Source organism: Diplodia corticola (genome assembly GCF_001883845.1).
Source record: "Diplodia corticola strain CBS 112549 chromosome Unknown scaffold34, whole genome shotgun sequence".
NCBI classification, from domain to species: domain Eukaryota; kingdom Fungi; phylum Ascomycota; class Dothideomycetes; order Botryosphaeriales; family Botryosphaeriaceae; genus Diplodia; species Diplodia corticola.
This window is the reverse complement of record NW_017971513.1, coordinates 328,289-343,272: the sequence shown is the minus strand read 5'-3', so window position 1 is coordinate 343,272 and position 14,984 is coordinate 328,289. Positions and strand designations below refer to the sequence as shown.

At 60.2% G+C, this 14,984-nt stretch overlaps 2 protein-coding genes across 2 annotated transcripts; both read right to left on the bottom strand.

Moving 5' to 3' along the window:
* Positions 1-957: 957 nt before the first annotated feature.
* BKCO1_34000112 (transmembrane protease serine 9) lies at positions 958-2,562 on the bottom strand (the record flags this gene model as incomplete). The annotated part of the gene is made up of 1 exon (XM_020274618.1): positions 958-2,562. The coding sequence occupies one exon, from the start codon at positions 2,560-2,562 to the stop codon at positions 958-960; it is 1,605 nt and encodes a 534-aa protein (XP_020129267.1).
* Positions 2,563-9,500: 6,938 nt separating this feature from the next.
* BKCO1_34000111 (cmgc cdk crk7 protein kinase) lies at positions 9,501-12,222 on the bottom strand (the record flags this gene model as incomplete). The annotated part of the gene is made up of 2 exons (XM_020274617.1): positions 9,501-11,985; positions 12,041-12,222. The coding sequence occupies 2 exons, from the start codon at positions 12,220-12,222 to the stop codon at positions 9,501-9,503; spliced, it is 2,667 nt and encodes an 888-aa protein (XP_020129268.1).
* Positions 12,223-14,984: the final 2,762 nt, after the last annotated feature.

Genomic DNA, 14,984 nt, shown 5'->3' with positions numbered 1-14,984 from the left:
CGCCCACCGTTGGGACGAAGCTTGCGTGGCCGGGTGCGATAAGCGTACCGGACAGACGTCACAGCAGCGATCAGATGTCAACGGGAGCCAAAGATCCATGTTCAGCTATCTTTGCCTAGGCAGCCCATTGGTTCCCAGCCGGCCATCTGCGACATGCAGTGCCGGCCAATCCCGTGTCTCCACGACCGGTCCTCGAGTATGTAATAAACAATAAGGGAATTTTTGATATTCAAGGGACAGAGCCGGCTTGATAAACAGGCTCTGTGATATAGTAGCCATAAAACAATCATCACACAACCCGCACTGGGTTTGGAAGGTGTGCCGCCGAAAGACAAAAACGCCGTGTGCTCCGGAGGTGTCCTGGAGTCAAGATTCCCTTTCAAACGCCATGGGCTCGCGCCAGAGTAGAAAGGAGCCGCCCAAGGCTCTACAAGTCGCGCCGGTTGAACAACAGAAACGGTGAGATGAGAATAAAACAGGGGGGAAAGAGCCGCTGGTCTCGCATCCCTAGAACCGAAATGTCAAGGAAAGAGAAAACGAAAAAGACGGTGGTATCGTGGTATCTCTATGCAAATTGGAGCGAGATGGCAGCGCAGGGGAAAAAGGCAGCAATCAACAGAATGCGCGCTGAATTGGCTTTCACCATGAGAAATAATCGAGACAACGGAAGTGGGCCAATGCCGCAAGAAGGTGACTGCTGGGGGGAGGAGAGTCGTCATCGTAGATTTGGAGGTTGGTCGTTTGCTGCACTGGGCGGCACGAGGGGTACAAGAGCCATTGAAGACTCTCTTCGGGACATAGCGGGGCCGAGAGCCTTAGCTATGCAAGAATCGAAGTGTCGAGGAGAAGATGTGCTAAGGAGTGTGGTAGTCGGCTACCGGGCAGACTTGTCCGGATGGTCATGATATTCATGGTCGGCCAGCAACATGGCGCCATTGGCAGCAGCGAAGTCTAAGCTTACGCGAGGCCGAGCATGCTCTTCCTCTTGGTCAGCCTCCTACGACCCGGAACACGCATCTCGTCATCCGCATCGGGGAAGGGCGGGAGCTTGACAGCAGGCTCTCTCTCATCCGCAGCGCGGGGAACAAGTCGAGGCCGGTGGCCAAGGCTGGAAGTCCTCGGCGGACGCTCAAACTCGTCCTCGACCGTGTTGTTGCTCATGCGGGACGACGTCCGCGGGCTGAACACAGCAGTGTTCGGCGTCGGCGGCATCTGCATGCCGGGAGTCACAGGAGTCGGCGGCATGTTCGGCGCAAGCGGCGACGACACAGAAAGGAAGCTCTCCTTTGTCTGTGTCATGGGGGAGATGGGGGACTGCAGGTCCATCGAGTCACGGTGGACCTTGTCGGTCTTGACCTTGCTCTTGCCCCATGTCGATCCGCGCCTGCCTTGCGGGTTCAGCGCAATTTTGGCCAGACTGAGGGTCCGGCTAATGCTACGCAGACGGCGATGCGCCGGCTTGCTGGTGTCCTCGGTCTTGTCCTCTTCCTTCTTCGCAAAAGGATCGGTATTGAGGAAGGTGGGGGTTTGGGGAGTGAGAGGAGTCAGAGGAGAAGCGGCGTTGGGAGCGAAGGGAGGAAGCTGGATCGAGCCAGATCGCTGGCGGGCGTGAATCGCGGAAGCACGCTTGGAACTCGGCGAGTATGATGAGCGTGCCGACGATGGGCGGCGCAGGTCGAAGTCGAGAGGGATCGAGGGTTTCTCGAGCAGGGGCGAAATAGGCTCAGGCTCAGTAGACTGAGATCGAGTGGGAAGCGATGGAGGACTGGGGGAGAGCGTGGCCCTCAGATCAGTCGTCGACCTCAGGAGCTTGGGACGATCGGCATTGAAGATACCGCCCGAAGGCGCCGCTGCCATGCTGTAATGCCTAACAACCTTGACGGACGAGCGGAGCGACCCGCAGTCAGGGACCGGGGGTGCCGAAGCAGGGTCAAAAGAAAGCGGCGATCTGGAGATGGACGGGCGCTCTCTTGCGGGCATTGAGGACTTGCGCCTCTCTGACCGGGCTGGAATAGCGGGCGAGCTGCACGCAGACGGGATCCCGAAGGAAGACGAGCGTGTCGGAAGGGCTGGCTGGGCTTCGGTGACGGGCGGCCTGTAGTTTGCAAAAGACATCCTGGACATGCGGGGCACTGGAGACTTGAGAATGGGAACTGCGTTTGCGACGGCTGGCACGCTGAAAGTGCGTTCCCGCGCGGGTTGAGCGTCGTCCATGTCGACGACCTTGGCACGGCCGGCGGAGACGTAGGAAACGGCTTTTGCAAGCTTCGCTGGTGGGGTGATGACGGCGACCTCGATAATTTCGACATCGTCGTCGTCGTCGTCGTCGTCAGACTGGTCGGCCGAATCCGAGGCATTTGGCGAGAGGTCCTCCTCGGACGAGAGGTAGCGGTCCTGGAGCATCGACGACGACGGCTCCAGGGCGGGCATGGGCATTGTGTTAGAGCGAGCCAGGCGGATCCTGTCGTGGTCGTCGAGTTCGGGGGTGCTGGCGGGACTGGTGTTCTGGCTCCGGGTGTAGGACTTCTCGACGGTCCATTGCGGGATGCGTACGTCCTCCATGGTCGCGGTTCAGAAGAGCACTGCTGCGTCTGAGGCGGGACACGGGTGGTTAAGAAGGAGGGGTGTGCGTGCCCTCGCAGAAGGCTGGTGGGGGGGAACTCGGGCGGTAGGTACGTGGACAAGCCAGCTTGGAGGTCGCGCGGCTGGCCTGACTACTATAAGGAATGGCGTGGGCGAGGGATCCCGGGCAGGGTGAAGAAGGGAGCCGGGGCCGTGGTGGTGTGGGCGGCAGGGATGTGTTGATGGCGAGACCCTTTATCGGTTATATTGGGATGAACTCACGGCCGGCCGTGCGCCCATGGAGGGTTTCAAGTACACACGGCGCGCGGAAGAATTACGACTTCGCTGGCGGCTAGGTTAGATCCGGGGCACTGGCGGGTGCCAAGGCAATCAATCTGATGGCGGGCGGGCGTTCGGCGCGCGACGAGGAGGCGCTGAGGGGCTGGCAGCGCGAGCGTGCGTCTCAGTGGCGGGCGAGTGGGCGGGCTGGCTGGCGGACAGGCAGGCAGCTCGTGGAGGCCCTGCAATGATGCTGCACGCATGAGCGCTGCAGGGCCGGCGGGCGCTTTTCACTCGGCGCCCCATGCCTGCAACACTTGCCGTCATGGTCTGTGATACGCCGTGAGCGGTGAGGCAGCGCGTGCGCTAGGTGGGCAGGGGTCCGCGCGCTAGGCTAGGCAGGGGAGGCCCAATTCTGCTTTCCCGTTGCGGGGGCCGACACTGGCAGCAAGCCCGTCGCAGGACGCCCCGTGCGGCGTCTGATCGCCATCTCCAAGACGAGATTGTCGCTGGGCCAGGAACAGCGCTGCGACTCGCGCCCCATGCGTCGCATGCATCCCAACTCGGCCATCCATCGCCCGCATCGCCCGCATCGCCCGCGTGGCGGACGCAACAACGGCCAGCGCCTTCCGCCGCCGCAAACCGCTGGTCCGCCGCGGCACCAGCTGCGTCAGCCTGTGCGACCGCCCTCCACAACAGACGTTCCGCTCCCGTCGCAGCCTCGGCCTAGCACGTTGGCGGCGCAGGGCACAGCCTGCTCGAGCTCGCAAGCGCGCTTTCCGATCCCACGGCAACCACAGGCCAGCAGCCTCTATTCTGAGACACAGTGACGAACTTCGGCTGTGGCTTGGGGGCAGCGAGCAGGGGTGGGCCGTGTTGTTTCGAGCGCTCGGCGCACCTCCGTGATCGTGCAAACGAGCCTTGTCAAGCGAGCAAAGATGACGAGGGGCGTCGCCGGCAGCAAGTCGTCGCTGCAGGTGACAGGTCCGCCAACAGCTGCGCAGCGTCCGCCCACGCAGCGGCGGCGGTCCGCGGTGCGCAGCTGTGACCGCTGGCCGCCATCGGGCCAATGATCAGCACGGTCCTGGGGAGGGCGGGCAGCAGCCGCGCAGAGAGCCGCCGAACGCGCCATTGGTGGCAGGCAGAGCAGGCCGGGCAAGCAGGCCAGGGCATGGTGGGATGCGATTTTTGCGCGAGCACCTGATCCCTCGACAAGCTTTGCCTCCGCTGATCCATCGCGCGACGCCTTTGCTACACCAACGCCTGCGGAGGCATGGCGGCGCGCAGGGTCGCAAGCGGTGCCCCACGACGGTGTTGGTGCTCTCTCAGGGTGTGTGGGCGTGTGGGTGTCAGGGTTTCGCAGGCCGAAGAGGACCCTAGGGCTTGGCCAAGCTCGTGTCGTCGCGGTTGCACAGCATCGAGGGCTCGCGCTCGCGCTGTCGGCGGGGCCGCTTGCGGCGATACACAACCTCCAGGGCAGGCCGGGTGGCCGGCTGCTCTGGTTGCTCTGGCAGCAAACCGAGGCTGGAGCAAAGGGCAAGCAGAGGGCGAGCAGAGGGCGAGCAGAGGGCGAGGGCTGCACGTGGCCCAAAGCGGCCACCCCAGCAAGCGGTGCGCAGCTGCGGGCAGGCCAGGGGCCAGCGGTTCTGGAGATAAGACGCAGCTTCCGATCTCCACCTGCAGGGCACGCGCGCGCGCTGGGAAATTGGCCTTCCCCAAATACAATCTCATTTTAGCCTCAGCCTCATCTCCATCCCACCGCGCGAGCAGCGCTTCTTCACCCAGCCGCACGCGTCGCCTGCGCCGGGCGGGCGGCGGCAGCGACGATCGCTCGCAGTCGCACGCGGGGTCGCGCAGCTGGTGTCGCCCGAGATACGCGCGCCGAACTGAGAGCGCTGCGAACTGTGCGAGATCCCGCATGGTGTCCAGCGAGCTCCGCCCGATGATGCCATCAGCGTCCATCAGTGCTCGCTCGCTTCTTGGCCCGGGGTGGGGTGAAGACGATGCACGGGGCATCTCCCCGGCCATGGCATCTCAACACAGTGTCCCTCACACCACCACGCCCGCACACGCCCGCACACGCCCTCGAGCCCGCCCGACTGTGCACCCATCGGAGCGACCCGGCAAGCGCGGCCCGCAGCGAGAGCCCCATCGAACGCCGCCGCACTCGACGTAACAGTCGGCCGACGGCAGCGGCAGCGGCAGCCCACAAGTCGATCGTGTTGCGTTGTTGCACCGCGCTGCAGGCGGCCGTCCGACTCCGCCCGAGCACGCCTGACGCCACCAGATCTCTGGGCAGCTCTCCGCAGCTCGCGAGTGGGAGGCGATATCAAATCGCAGGGCTCAGGGGCAGCAGTCGGTCCGCGCCCGCGCGCGCCCGCTCGTGCCCACTCGAGCACGAGGGCGAGAGAAACAGCGCGCACGGGGCAGGCGAAACATTTCGAATTCTCGCGTCGCGAGCCCGAGCTCTTTTTCTGCCGGCTGCCCCGTGCTGGAGGGCGTGGAAGAGCGTTTCCGGGGCGGTTCATCAGTCCGGTGCGGTGCAACAGCGTCCTCGGAGTCCGGGAGGGCCGTTGGCCGTGCGCCTCAAACAGCCTTCGCTCCGCGTTGCCGGTGCAGCTGCAGCATCTGGCGGGCGTGGGGCCAGTGAGCAGGCGGAGCCGGACGGGTACCTGGCAGGGGCGCATAAGCTGCATGAACGAGAGCTCATTTGGCGATCAAACGGGCATTGCATGCCTTATAGGGCAATCCTGCCTACCCGCCCTGCGTAGCCCGCTCGATGCGGCATGGCCTGCGAGCGCTGCAGCAGTGCAGAGAGACCACACGACGGCGGTGCGCCTAATAGACAACCGGCCTGAAGATCATTGCCAGAGGCCCCCCACGGCATGTTCCTCAGCTCCAAAAGCATCGCCACCCCATCCCCCTATACGCCTGCTTCCCGTATAGCGCCGACCGCGGATTATTGCCGCTGCTATTGCCGCCGTGCGCATGACGACAGGCCCATCTCTGGTGGCTTCAGGGTGGGAAGATCGCGGATCTGAGTCCGTCTCCTCACGAATCGTCCGCTGTGCCTCTGCCGTCATTATTCTCCCTTCCGGCGGCTGATGTGCACGCCTCGCCACGCTCATTTGCTCGGGCACCGCGCGTTATCAAGATCTGCCTCTCCTTCATGCTCAGGATGAGTTTCCCGTTCATTTCCATTTCGTGTTTGGCCGTCATTTCTTCCAAAGTGTCTCGTCCCTGACAGATTTTTGTCCGCTCGCCCTGCGCGGTGAAACTCACCCCCCACAGCAATATCGACATCTGGCGAGGCTTGCTAGAGAGTCTCCATCGACGAGCGGCAGTTGCGATAGCCGTTGGGTCAGGCCATCTTGCTGGAGCAGCACGGAGAACGGGCCTCCCGGTCTCCATATCTCCACCTTGGTCCCTCTTTCAAAATTTTAAGCGAACGGAGATCAACCACTTCCTGAGAACTTCAGCAACGAGAGGAGACACATGAAACCGCGAGCAAGCCATGAAGCAAGCCATCAGTCAATTCGGGACGCGAGGTATGCCCGTCTGGCACAACATTCGCCAACTCGTACGCTCGCTATCTTCCCCTGTTGCGAAGCCTCCGTTATAGATTGGTGATGGACGCGCAAGCCTGCAGATACATCCGCGCGGCCTCTCGCATATTCTGCTCCCTTTCTTTTTTTCGACATTGCGGAGAAACCTGGATTCGAGTTTTCCCGTCTTGGAAATTTCCTTTCTACCCCGTCCCTCAATCTGCGGGGAATGTGCCAGTAGTTGGCGGCTGACCTTCATTCTCGCTGTATGCAATGGTCACCGAAGGACTGCATGGCCCTGACGCCAGTGGCGAAAATATGATACAATCCACCGCAAATGTGCGACGTTGAAGAGAGATGCAGACACTGTCCACCGGGAGCCCCGAGACACGAGCCGCCGAGCTCGACACTGATAGCAGAGTCAGGGCCATAGTTGACAGCTCACATTCACTTTCAGAACCCGCCTCCTTCGTCGTGCAGCACCATCCCCGCATCCTTCGCCAAGCGGATGACTAACGTCGCCAACGTCGTCACGCCGTCGCGCATCGGCCCTCCCGACCCTTCCGCACGCAGCCAGCCTCGACCGCCACCAACCGACGAAACCAACATCCATCATCAAACTGAGGATCCAACAATCGCGTCATCTACCGAACCGAAAGAACCAACAGCACGCTCCGGCTACAGCTCCCGCCTGCTCCTAAAAACAGCACCCAGCCACTTGAGACGGGAGCGCAGCTTGTGGAACACACAGACCTCTAGCCTCTTTTCCTTAGCCAACGCGCCAGAGAAAAAAAAAAAGCGCCACCACTGTTTCCAGAAACCTGCCCGTTTCGAATCCCTCGTATCTTGAGTGGGTAGCAACGTGTATGGAAACGCTAGAAGCACGCTACCTGGCGGTAGAAACGACACCGCAGTTGCGCACATGACACCATCCGGCCCCCCTGGTAGTACTACGACTTACCGACTGTGCCACATCGCTCTTCCAATGGTAAGCTCGGCTCCAGTTTCTACCTCTAATCGCGCCCATCTGGAAAACACCTCAAATCTTGGTTTCTCTTGGACGAGCAGCCATCAGCCAGCACTCAACCCACTTACTCGTAAGTGATGCGACGGACAAAAAGTCAAGCGCACGGCTACCACTTGACCGCCGCTCCCTTCCTCCGTCGTTTCAAGATCACCGCTGCCAACTCATCCAGGGATGTTCCCACCACACCGACGAAGCCGCGGGGGCCTCATCATGGCAGTTTGGCTGTCTGAAGAACGCTGGCCGCCACAAAGGTGGGGAACAGCTGGTGCGTAAAGTAAGAAGAAAACTATGACCAGCAGCGATCGCCGATGATCGTGGAGAGGCCTGAGGCAGGGCGGCGGCGGCGGCGGCGGCGGTGCGCTCTGACTCCCGTCGTCGTCGACTTTTCGCTCGTTAGCTTGAGCCACACAATCGTATCGACCAGGCGACACCTGGAAGGGGGGGGAGGGGTCCCACTCTTGGGCTACGTGTTTATCCTCCGCCGCAAAGACCATGCGCCACGACGAGCAGGGCACTACTGTGTGCTGCACCCTCGGCGCCGAGGGAGTGGTTGGTGGGTGGATGCACGTGCTTGCTGCTACTCGTGCGGCGGGAGAGCCGCAGCTCGCTTTCGGCAAATGCTCGTGGGGAGGCTGGTAGGTAGGTATGTGGATGCAAGTGAGGCGGATGCCTAGCGTGTGTCATGGGAGGAGGCTGCGAGTACGAAATTGCCGGCTGCGTGCGCGCGTAAGGTTTGTTCCATCGGTGTGTGTGCGAGAAATCGAGGATGATGTTTGCCGGCTCATCCTTTCGTCCGTCTCGCTTTGTTGCCATCTCCAATGGATTTCAACTTTTGCTTTCCACATACGATTTGGCAAGATCTAATCTCCCACGATATTCGGCACGAAACGGTATTCCGAGTGCACGCTCGCATCAGTATTCAGCAAACGAAAAAGGCTCAAGAATCGATCCAGCCATTGCTCAAGAAATGTGCCCTGGTCAATTTTCAACACCTTCATACTGCTGTTTGTTTGTGTGGACTCTCGACACACTCCTCTACTTGCTTTCTGTGTCTGAGCAGTCGTCTGTCTGATGAGGACTCAATTATGCTGTAGCGTTGCTGTAGAGCATCAAGCCAATATTCTGAACTTCTCGTTGGATATCTAGTTCCTCTAAACACCTGTAGTGATTTCTTTCTAGAGCATTATACTCAAGCAAAAGATTCCTTGCTTGTTCCACAAGCCCATCTCTCCCCTAGCTCGCAGTGGAGAACACCGATCCATGGAGAGAGATAACATATCGCCTGTCTGGGTTAGAACATGTTGCGAACAAAGATATTTCCAGCATTACGTTTTTAGATCGAAGTGTCTCTAGATAGACATGAGTCGCGTCTGGTAAGGAAGTAATATTGGCACTGTTATCCTGCTGATAAGATGCCATCATATCTAGTTTATCCTTAATATAAAGATAGTTGAAACGTTCTCATTTTCTATCTCGTACACACTTTATCGATAAGTTTATTTTGATTCCATGATTCAACGCCCACGAGCAAACATCTTGTTGTTCGTAATATACCGCACGCCCATTTTAACGCAACATGATTGCGTACAGTAGACGTCGCCCCCAACATAAAAGCAGGGATGTAATAATAGACGCCGCCTTACGGCATCGACCCTCAGCTATGCATGGTGCATGACAGCACTCTTCGCCAAAGACGACAAGAACGAGTGAGGAGTGCAAACAGTCGAGGACGGCTACACAACGACGAAGTTACCAACGAGAAGACAGAAACGGTGACGTGCACGCCAAGAGCTGATATCTATTGATCATACTTTCCGAGCTGCTGCGAAAATAGAAACATATAAAAACATGACACGGGCCCCCATGAAAAGATGGAAAGGCATGGGGAAAGGAAGATGCAAGCGTACCAACACCAACACGTTCCCCACTCAGCTTCCGCCTTCCCATTTTTTTTTTAAAAAAAAAAAAAATTCATTCGGAACCAACATCCCCGTGTCCCCAAAAAAAATAGAAAGACGGTCAATCATCCGCTCAGGCAGTAGCATGCTCGCTTTTTGACCCATTGACCCCCAAGTCCAGACCCAGCTCTAACCTTGGCTCCCTTTCTCCACTTCCATCGGGTCGCCCCCGCCAGTGCTCGTGGGGGCGGGGCCACTGCCCGTACCTCCAGCGCTCGCCACGCTCTCCCCGCCATGTTGCTTCACCCGCTTCGCCTCCCTCCCCTCCGCGTCGGCAACGCTGCTCTCGCCGGCTCTCCTCTTCTCCCCCTCACCCGCTCTTCTCCGCTCGTCCTCTCTCGCAGCCCTGCGCGCCTCCTTGTCCATCCTCTCCTTCTCCTTGCGAAGGGCCTTGCTCTCGAACTCGTGCCAATCGCCCTGCAGGTCCTCCAGCTCCGTGGCGCGCCTCGGCGGGGGCTCTTCCGTCGTGAAGTACGGGTGCTCCAGCACGTCGCTCGCGCTCGGCCTGGCCGCCGGGTCGAACAGGAACATGGCGGACAGCAGGTCGAAAGCCGCCGGCGTGACCCGTTCTTTGTACTTCTCCGCGAAGGTGCTCGGCTTCTTTTCCGACGGCCGCAGCAACTCGAACCACTGCATGTCGACGATGCCCGGCCATTCGGCTCGCGTAGGCGTGCCGAGCACGTTGTAGATCTTCTCGAGCTGGTTGATCTCGCCGCCGTCTCCGGGAAAGATTGCATGCTTGGTGAAAATCTCCATGAGCACGCAAGACGCGGACCATATGTCCACCGCTGGTCCGTACTGCGTCTCGCCGAGCAGAAGCTCCGGGGAGCGGTACCAGATGGTGATGACGCGGTTCGTGTAGTCGAGCTTCTTCCGCTTGGCGTAGAATCTGGCGAGGCCAAAATCTGCCAGCTTCAATTGGCCGGTGTTGCTGACTAAGATATTTGCAGCCTTGATGTCTCGATGAAGGACGCCTCGGCGGTGGAGGTAGTCAAGACCCTCGAAAAGCTGTTTGGCCAGATCTTTCTTGTGGGAATGCTCGAGTTTGAAAGAGGGATGATTGAGGAGGCCGGTCAGGTCGTGGGAGAGATATTCGAAAACCATGAAGCAATCGTTCTTCTCCACCATGACCTCTTGAAGCTTGACAATACTGTCATGGTTGAGAGATTGGAGCAGCTTGATCTCACGGATGGCAGTGACCGGGAAGCCATCCCGTTCGCCTTCCATCCTGATTTTCTTCAGAGCAACCTTGCTGTTGGTGTACACGTGGATCGCTTTGAACACCTTTCCGTACGTTCCCGATCCGACGACGGACTCATTACCGGGTTTCCTGTAGTAGACCGAGTCTGAAGCGGCGAATTCTGCTGTGAGAGTTGGCTTCGATTTGGGCCGCTTCATGATCCTCTTCTCTTTGCGCAGTGCTTGCTTCGGTTCAGGTCGCCGTCTTGCATCAGAGGGCCGGTAATCAGACACTCTGAAGTCTGTTGGTCGGAAAGCAGACGCTCCAGAGTCTGACCGACGATCGTCGTAGTCGCCTCTCCGGTCGTCGTCCCCCCGATAGTCTGGTCTTCTGTCATCCAGCCTCCGGTCCTCCGGTCTCCGGTCATCTAGTCTCCGATCATCTCCTCGCCTGTCGTCTAGCCGCCTGTCGTCCAGCCGCCTGTCATCTAATCTTCTGTCGCCCAGTCGCCTATCATCTATTCTCCTATCATCAGGCCTCCTGTCATCGTGTCTTCGATCATCCGGTCTCCTGTAATCCGGCCGTCTATCCCTGTCGTCACGATCAGAGTATCTATAGTCTCTCCGGTCATCATACTTGTAATCAGACCGACGATCATCCGCTCGGTAGTCGGACCTGCGATCATATGGAGCATCATAGCGGCGGTCGCTGCGAGAGTCGAGTCTCGGTTTGGGTGGCGTGGGGTGTGCGGGAATCGGTCGCGCTTTGACCGCTGCAGTCTCGAGAACGGAGGGTTCGCGAGGTTTGGCGGACAGGTCGGCTTTCGGCGCAGAGGATACTGACGGAGCTGCCTTTGATTTGAGTGCAAAGCTTATCTTTGGGCCCGAAGAGCTTTGTGAAGCGTCAGGAGCGGGAGGCTTCGGCTGAGGCTCGTCCTTCTCTTTCTCCTTCTCCTTCTCCTTTTCCCTCTCCGTTGGGCCTTGGTCCTCGACACGCAAGTCCTTCGACGGACGAAAAGGATTGTCGTCTTCGTCAACTGATGACTGACTTTGTTCAGGAACAGGCGATTGGGATTGACTACCCTGCTGTTGGCCTACAAGAGGGGCAAGAAGACTGCGATGCTTGTCAATTGGAGCACGTCCTCCACGGCTGCCGGTAGCTGGTGTCCAGGAAAGATTGCTGTAGTGGCCGCGACCGCGTCCGATAGCTGGCGTTGGTTGCGAATACGATGAGCTTGACGGCGGGTAGCGGCGGTCACTCGAGTTGTAGTGATTCCCACGGTAGCTGCCATGGCCTCCACGATAAGACGGCGGAGGCTGGCTTGGGTAGCCTGATGGAGGTCCGTTATAAGGTTGTTGGTAGTATGATGCTTGCGATGGCGGGTGGCTTGGATGATAGGGTGATTGGTTTGGGGAATAGCTATGAGGTGGGGACCTGGAACTCTTTAGACCATATCAAATTAAAATTGTCATAATGAAGGGGAACTTACCCGTGATGGCTCCCATAGTACGGTTGTTGGCCGCCCCAGCCGCCCCCTCTGCCTCCAGGATACGGCGATTGTGACTGCGGAGAAACATGATTTGGAGTTGCGTACGGCGGGGTGTGTGAGTAGCTTCGCGTGTCCACGGGAGGCCGCGGCGGTCTCCCTTGGTTTGGATATCCGTCACGCATCCTTCTCTCCTCGTTTGTGGACCTTGCAGAGTCTGACTCGTACCCTCCACTTCCTCCACGATCCTGCGAGCCTCGTCTTGAAATAGGCAAGCTTGGTCTGACAGGCCGGTCAGAGTCGCGAGAAGCGCGCGACTCAGCTCGATGTGTATGTCTCGTTGTGGACGGCGGTGCGGGCGAACGGGACGGCCGGCGGCGCGGGGACAGACCAGAGCGGTGGTCCCTTTTCGACGACTTCGCTGATGGCGAACGCCGTCTAGAGACAGGTGATGGAGACCTCCGGGAGCGCGGAGTAGGAGAGCGGGCAGATCGTCGCGATGACCGGACGTCGGAGTCCCGCTCTCTCCTCAGGCCAGAACCACCTGTTTCCCTGTAATCCCTGCGTCTGTCCTCGACAGAAGGCGAATGTCTCCGGTGGGCGTGGCGTCGCGATGGCGAGTGGCGTGGGGAGTCGGCTCGTCTGGCTCGTTCGCGTCTGTCGGGGGATCGGGATCGTTTTCCGTGTCGTGGGGGAGAGACTGCGCGTCTGTAGTGCGAGTCGGCAGACGGCGAGCGTCTGCGGGGAGCAGGCGGCACGTAGAGACCGGGAGACGAACGGCGCGTTGCGGTCCGGTCGCTGCGACTGGGGCGGGGAGAAGAAGTGGTGTCGGTATGTCTGGCTGGCGCACGGGGCCGTTCGGACGATCTCTCGAGGCTGGGGCTGCGGTGGTGCTTGGAGCGCTTGTGGTGCTCTCTCGCACTCGATGGGCTGGTGCTTCGGCGTCGTTTTGCTGATGAAGGCGAGTCGTGTCGGTGCCTGTGGTCGCGCGAAGCCCTTTCTCCACCCGGCGCTCTGTTTCTAGACGGTCGGTAAAGGTCGTCCTTTGGATCTCTTGGCGTGGGCGACGGCCGCTCTCGACTGCGACGCGGCCTCCGGCTGCGGCTCCTCTCGCGCTCGCGGGTCCTGGACAGGCGGCGGGATGCTGGCGGGGCGTGCTCGGATGGTGACTGGCGACCTGTGGCGGTCCTATCGTGGCCTCGTCCACGGCGCACCGATGCGGGCGAACGTCCCCGCTCGCGCGACAGACTGCGATCACCTGCAGCCCTCGCTCTGCTGGTCCTGGGAGCTGGTTCCTCGGGTCGCCACTGATCTATCAACGGCGTTGACCCAGCCATAGAGATAGTCAGGAAGACATGTGGGCACTCAAGCAAGGTGCAGAGAGGTGTCGGGCACGCTACGCGAGATGCGAAAGGAAAACCACACCAAAAACGCAGACTTACCCCAGGGTTGGCGGGACGCTTGGACGGGGGGAGGAGGGGCAGCGTGCGAGTGACTGCAGAAGTTCCGAGCTTGCAATCGAGCCAGAGCCTGCGCGGGTAGGGTGCACGCGGGAGGTGAGAGGCGGCGCGCGCACGAAATGCAGTGAGGCTCAGTCCCGAAGCCGGCTAAGCGTAGCCGTGACCGTGATCTCGGCGGCGGCGGCGGCAGCGACCCCAACTCCAGCGTGCGCCGACTCAGCCCAACGACCGTCGTGTTAGTATCTCAGTGAGCCCGGGACGTGCTGCGTCGCGTTCGAAATGCCGGCAGAAGATGGAGTAGAAGAGGTCCGGCCTGCGGTGCGATGCGTTGCGTTCTGCCGCCACCCTCCGCCCCGGGCCCAGCCCGTCGCTTTTGCCCTCAGATCCTGCTCCTCTATCGAATCGCACGTCCGCTGATTCGCGCGTCTGTCACAGGCCAAGCTATCTACAATTCATGCACGCGCAGCCCGCAGCAGCCAGAGCCATCGTCTCGACGCTCCAGCTGCCCGGCCTCAGCCGACGACGGTCCTCGGGGCGGAGGAGGCCCGTCCGGGTGCCCGGAAATGTGCACTCGGCCACCCACCGTGTTAGGTGGGCGGGTCCTGGGTGAGCGCGCACGCCGATCAGCCTGCGACGAGTCTTCTGGGTTCTCTGCTTCGCTTCTAGTTCTGCGGATACAGTGCATGGCGGCGAGGACGGAGCCTGGTGGCTTGGAGCGGCGATGTCTGCTGTCGGGTGGGTTTCTTCGGCGCTTGAACAGTATATGTCGATGCTCGGCGGGCTTGACCATGGCTTGATGAGGCACGCGAGTCGAAGCACGCCATGCGCGCCGTTCTCTCGACCAGTGCCCATCAACACAGCGGCTGCGCTCAAACGCTTGCTGTCGAGGCAGCCATCGCCTTTCGAGGTGCGATTCTGCGACTTTCCGCACTGCGCAGTCCACGGCTGTCGACTTCGACGAGTAGTGAGCGTAGCTCAACCCCCCTTCTGACCGCCGAGATGGAAGCCGGCATTTCCAGGTGTCTCTGTGGTTTACCACACACAAAGCGGACGTAGAAAGCTGCTCGGCAGGGCAAGAAAACAGCCCTTTAGAGCGTAAGCACAAACGAAGCGCCAGTCCCTCCGCAGCGTCAAACGTTGTGCCCTGCAACGGGACATGTTGGCAACGTGGGGTAGTTAGCAGAACTGAAACGTAGGTCCCCAAACACTCCCCATCCAGGCGCCGATGGAATCTGCTTGCGATTCCGTTGTATCTCGCGCCTGCCGAGCGGCGGAACGAAGGCCGCTCAGCTGTCCAGCGCGAGACTGCAAGGGCAACAAGCCCGTCCTCCTTCCAGCGAGCCCATTCCGAATGCAACAAACGCGTCTGAGTATAGTGGTGGAGATCTGAGGCCGGGGCGGACGCGCGGTCGGGCAGAACCCTGGGAGCGCTTAAGCGGTGTGGGTGGGCAGCGCGACCGCAGCAGCGATGCTGTCGCCTGGCCGTC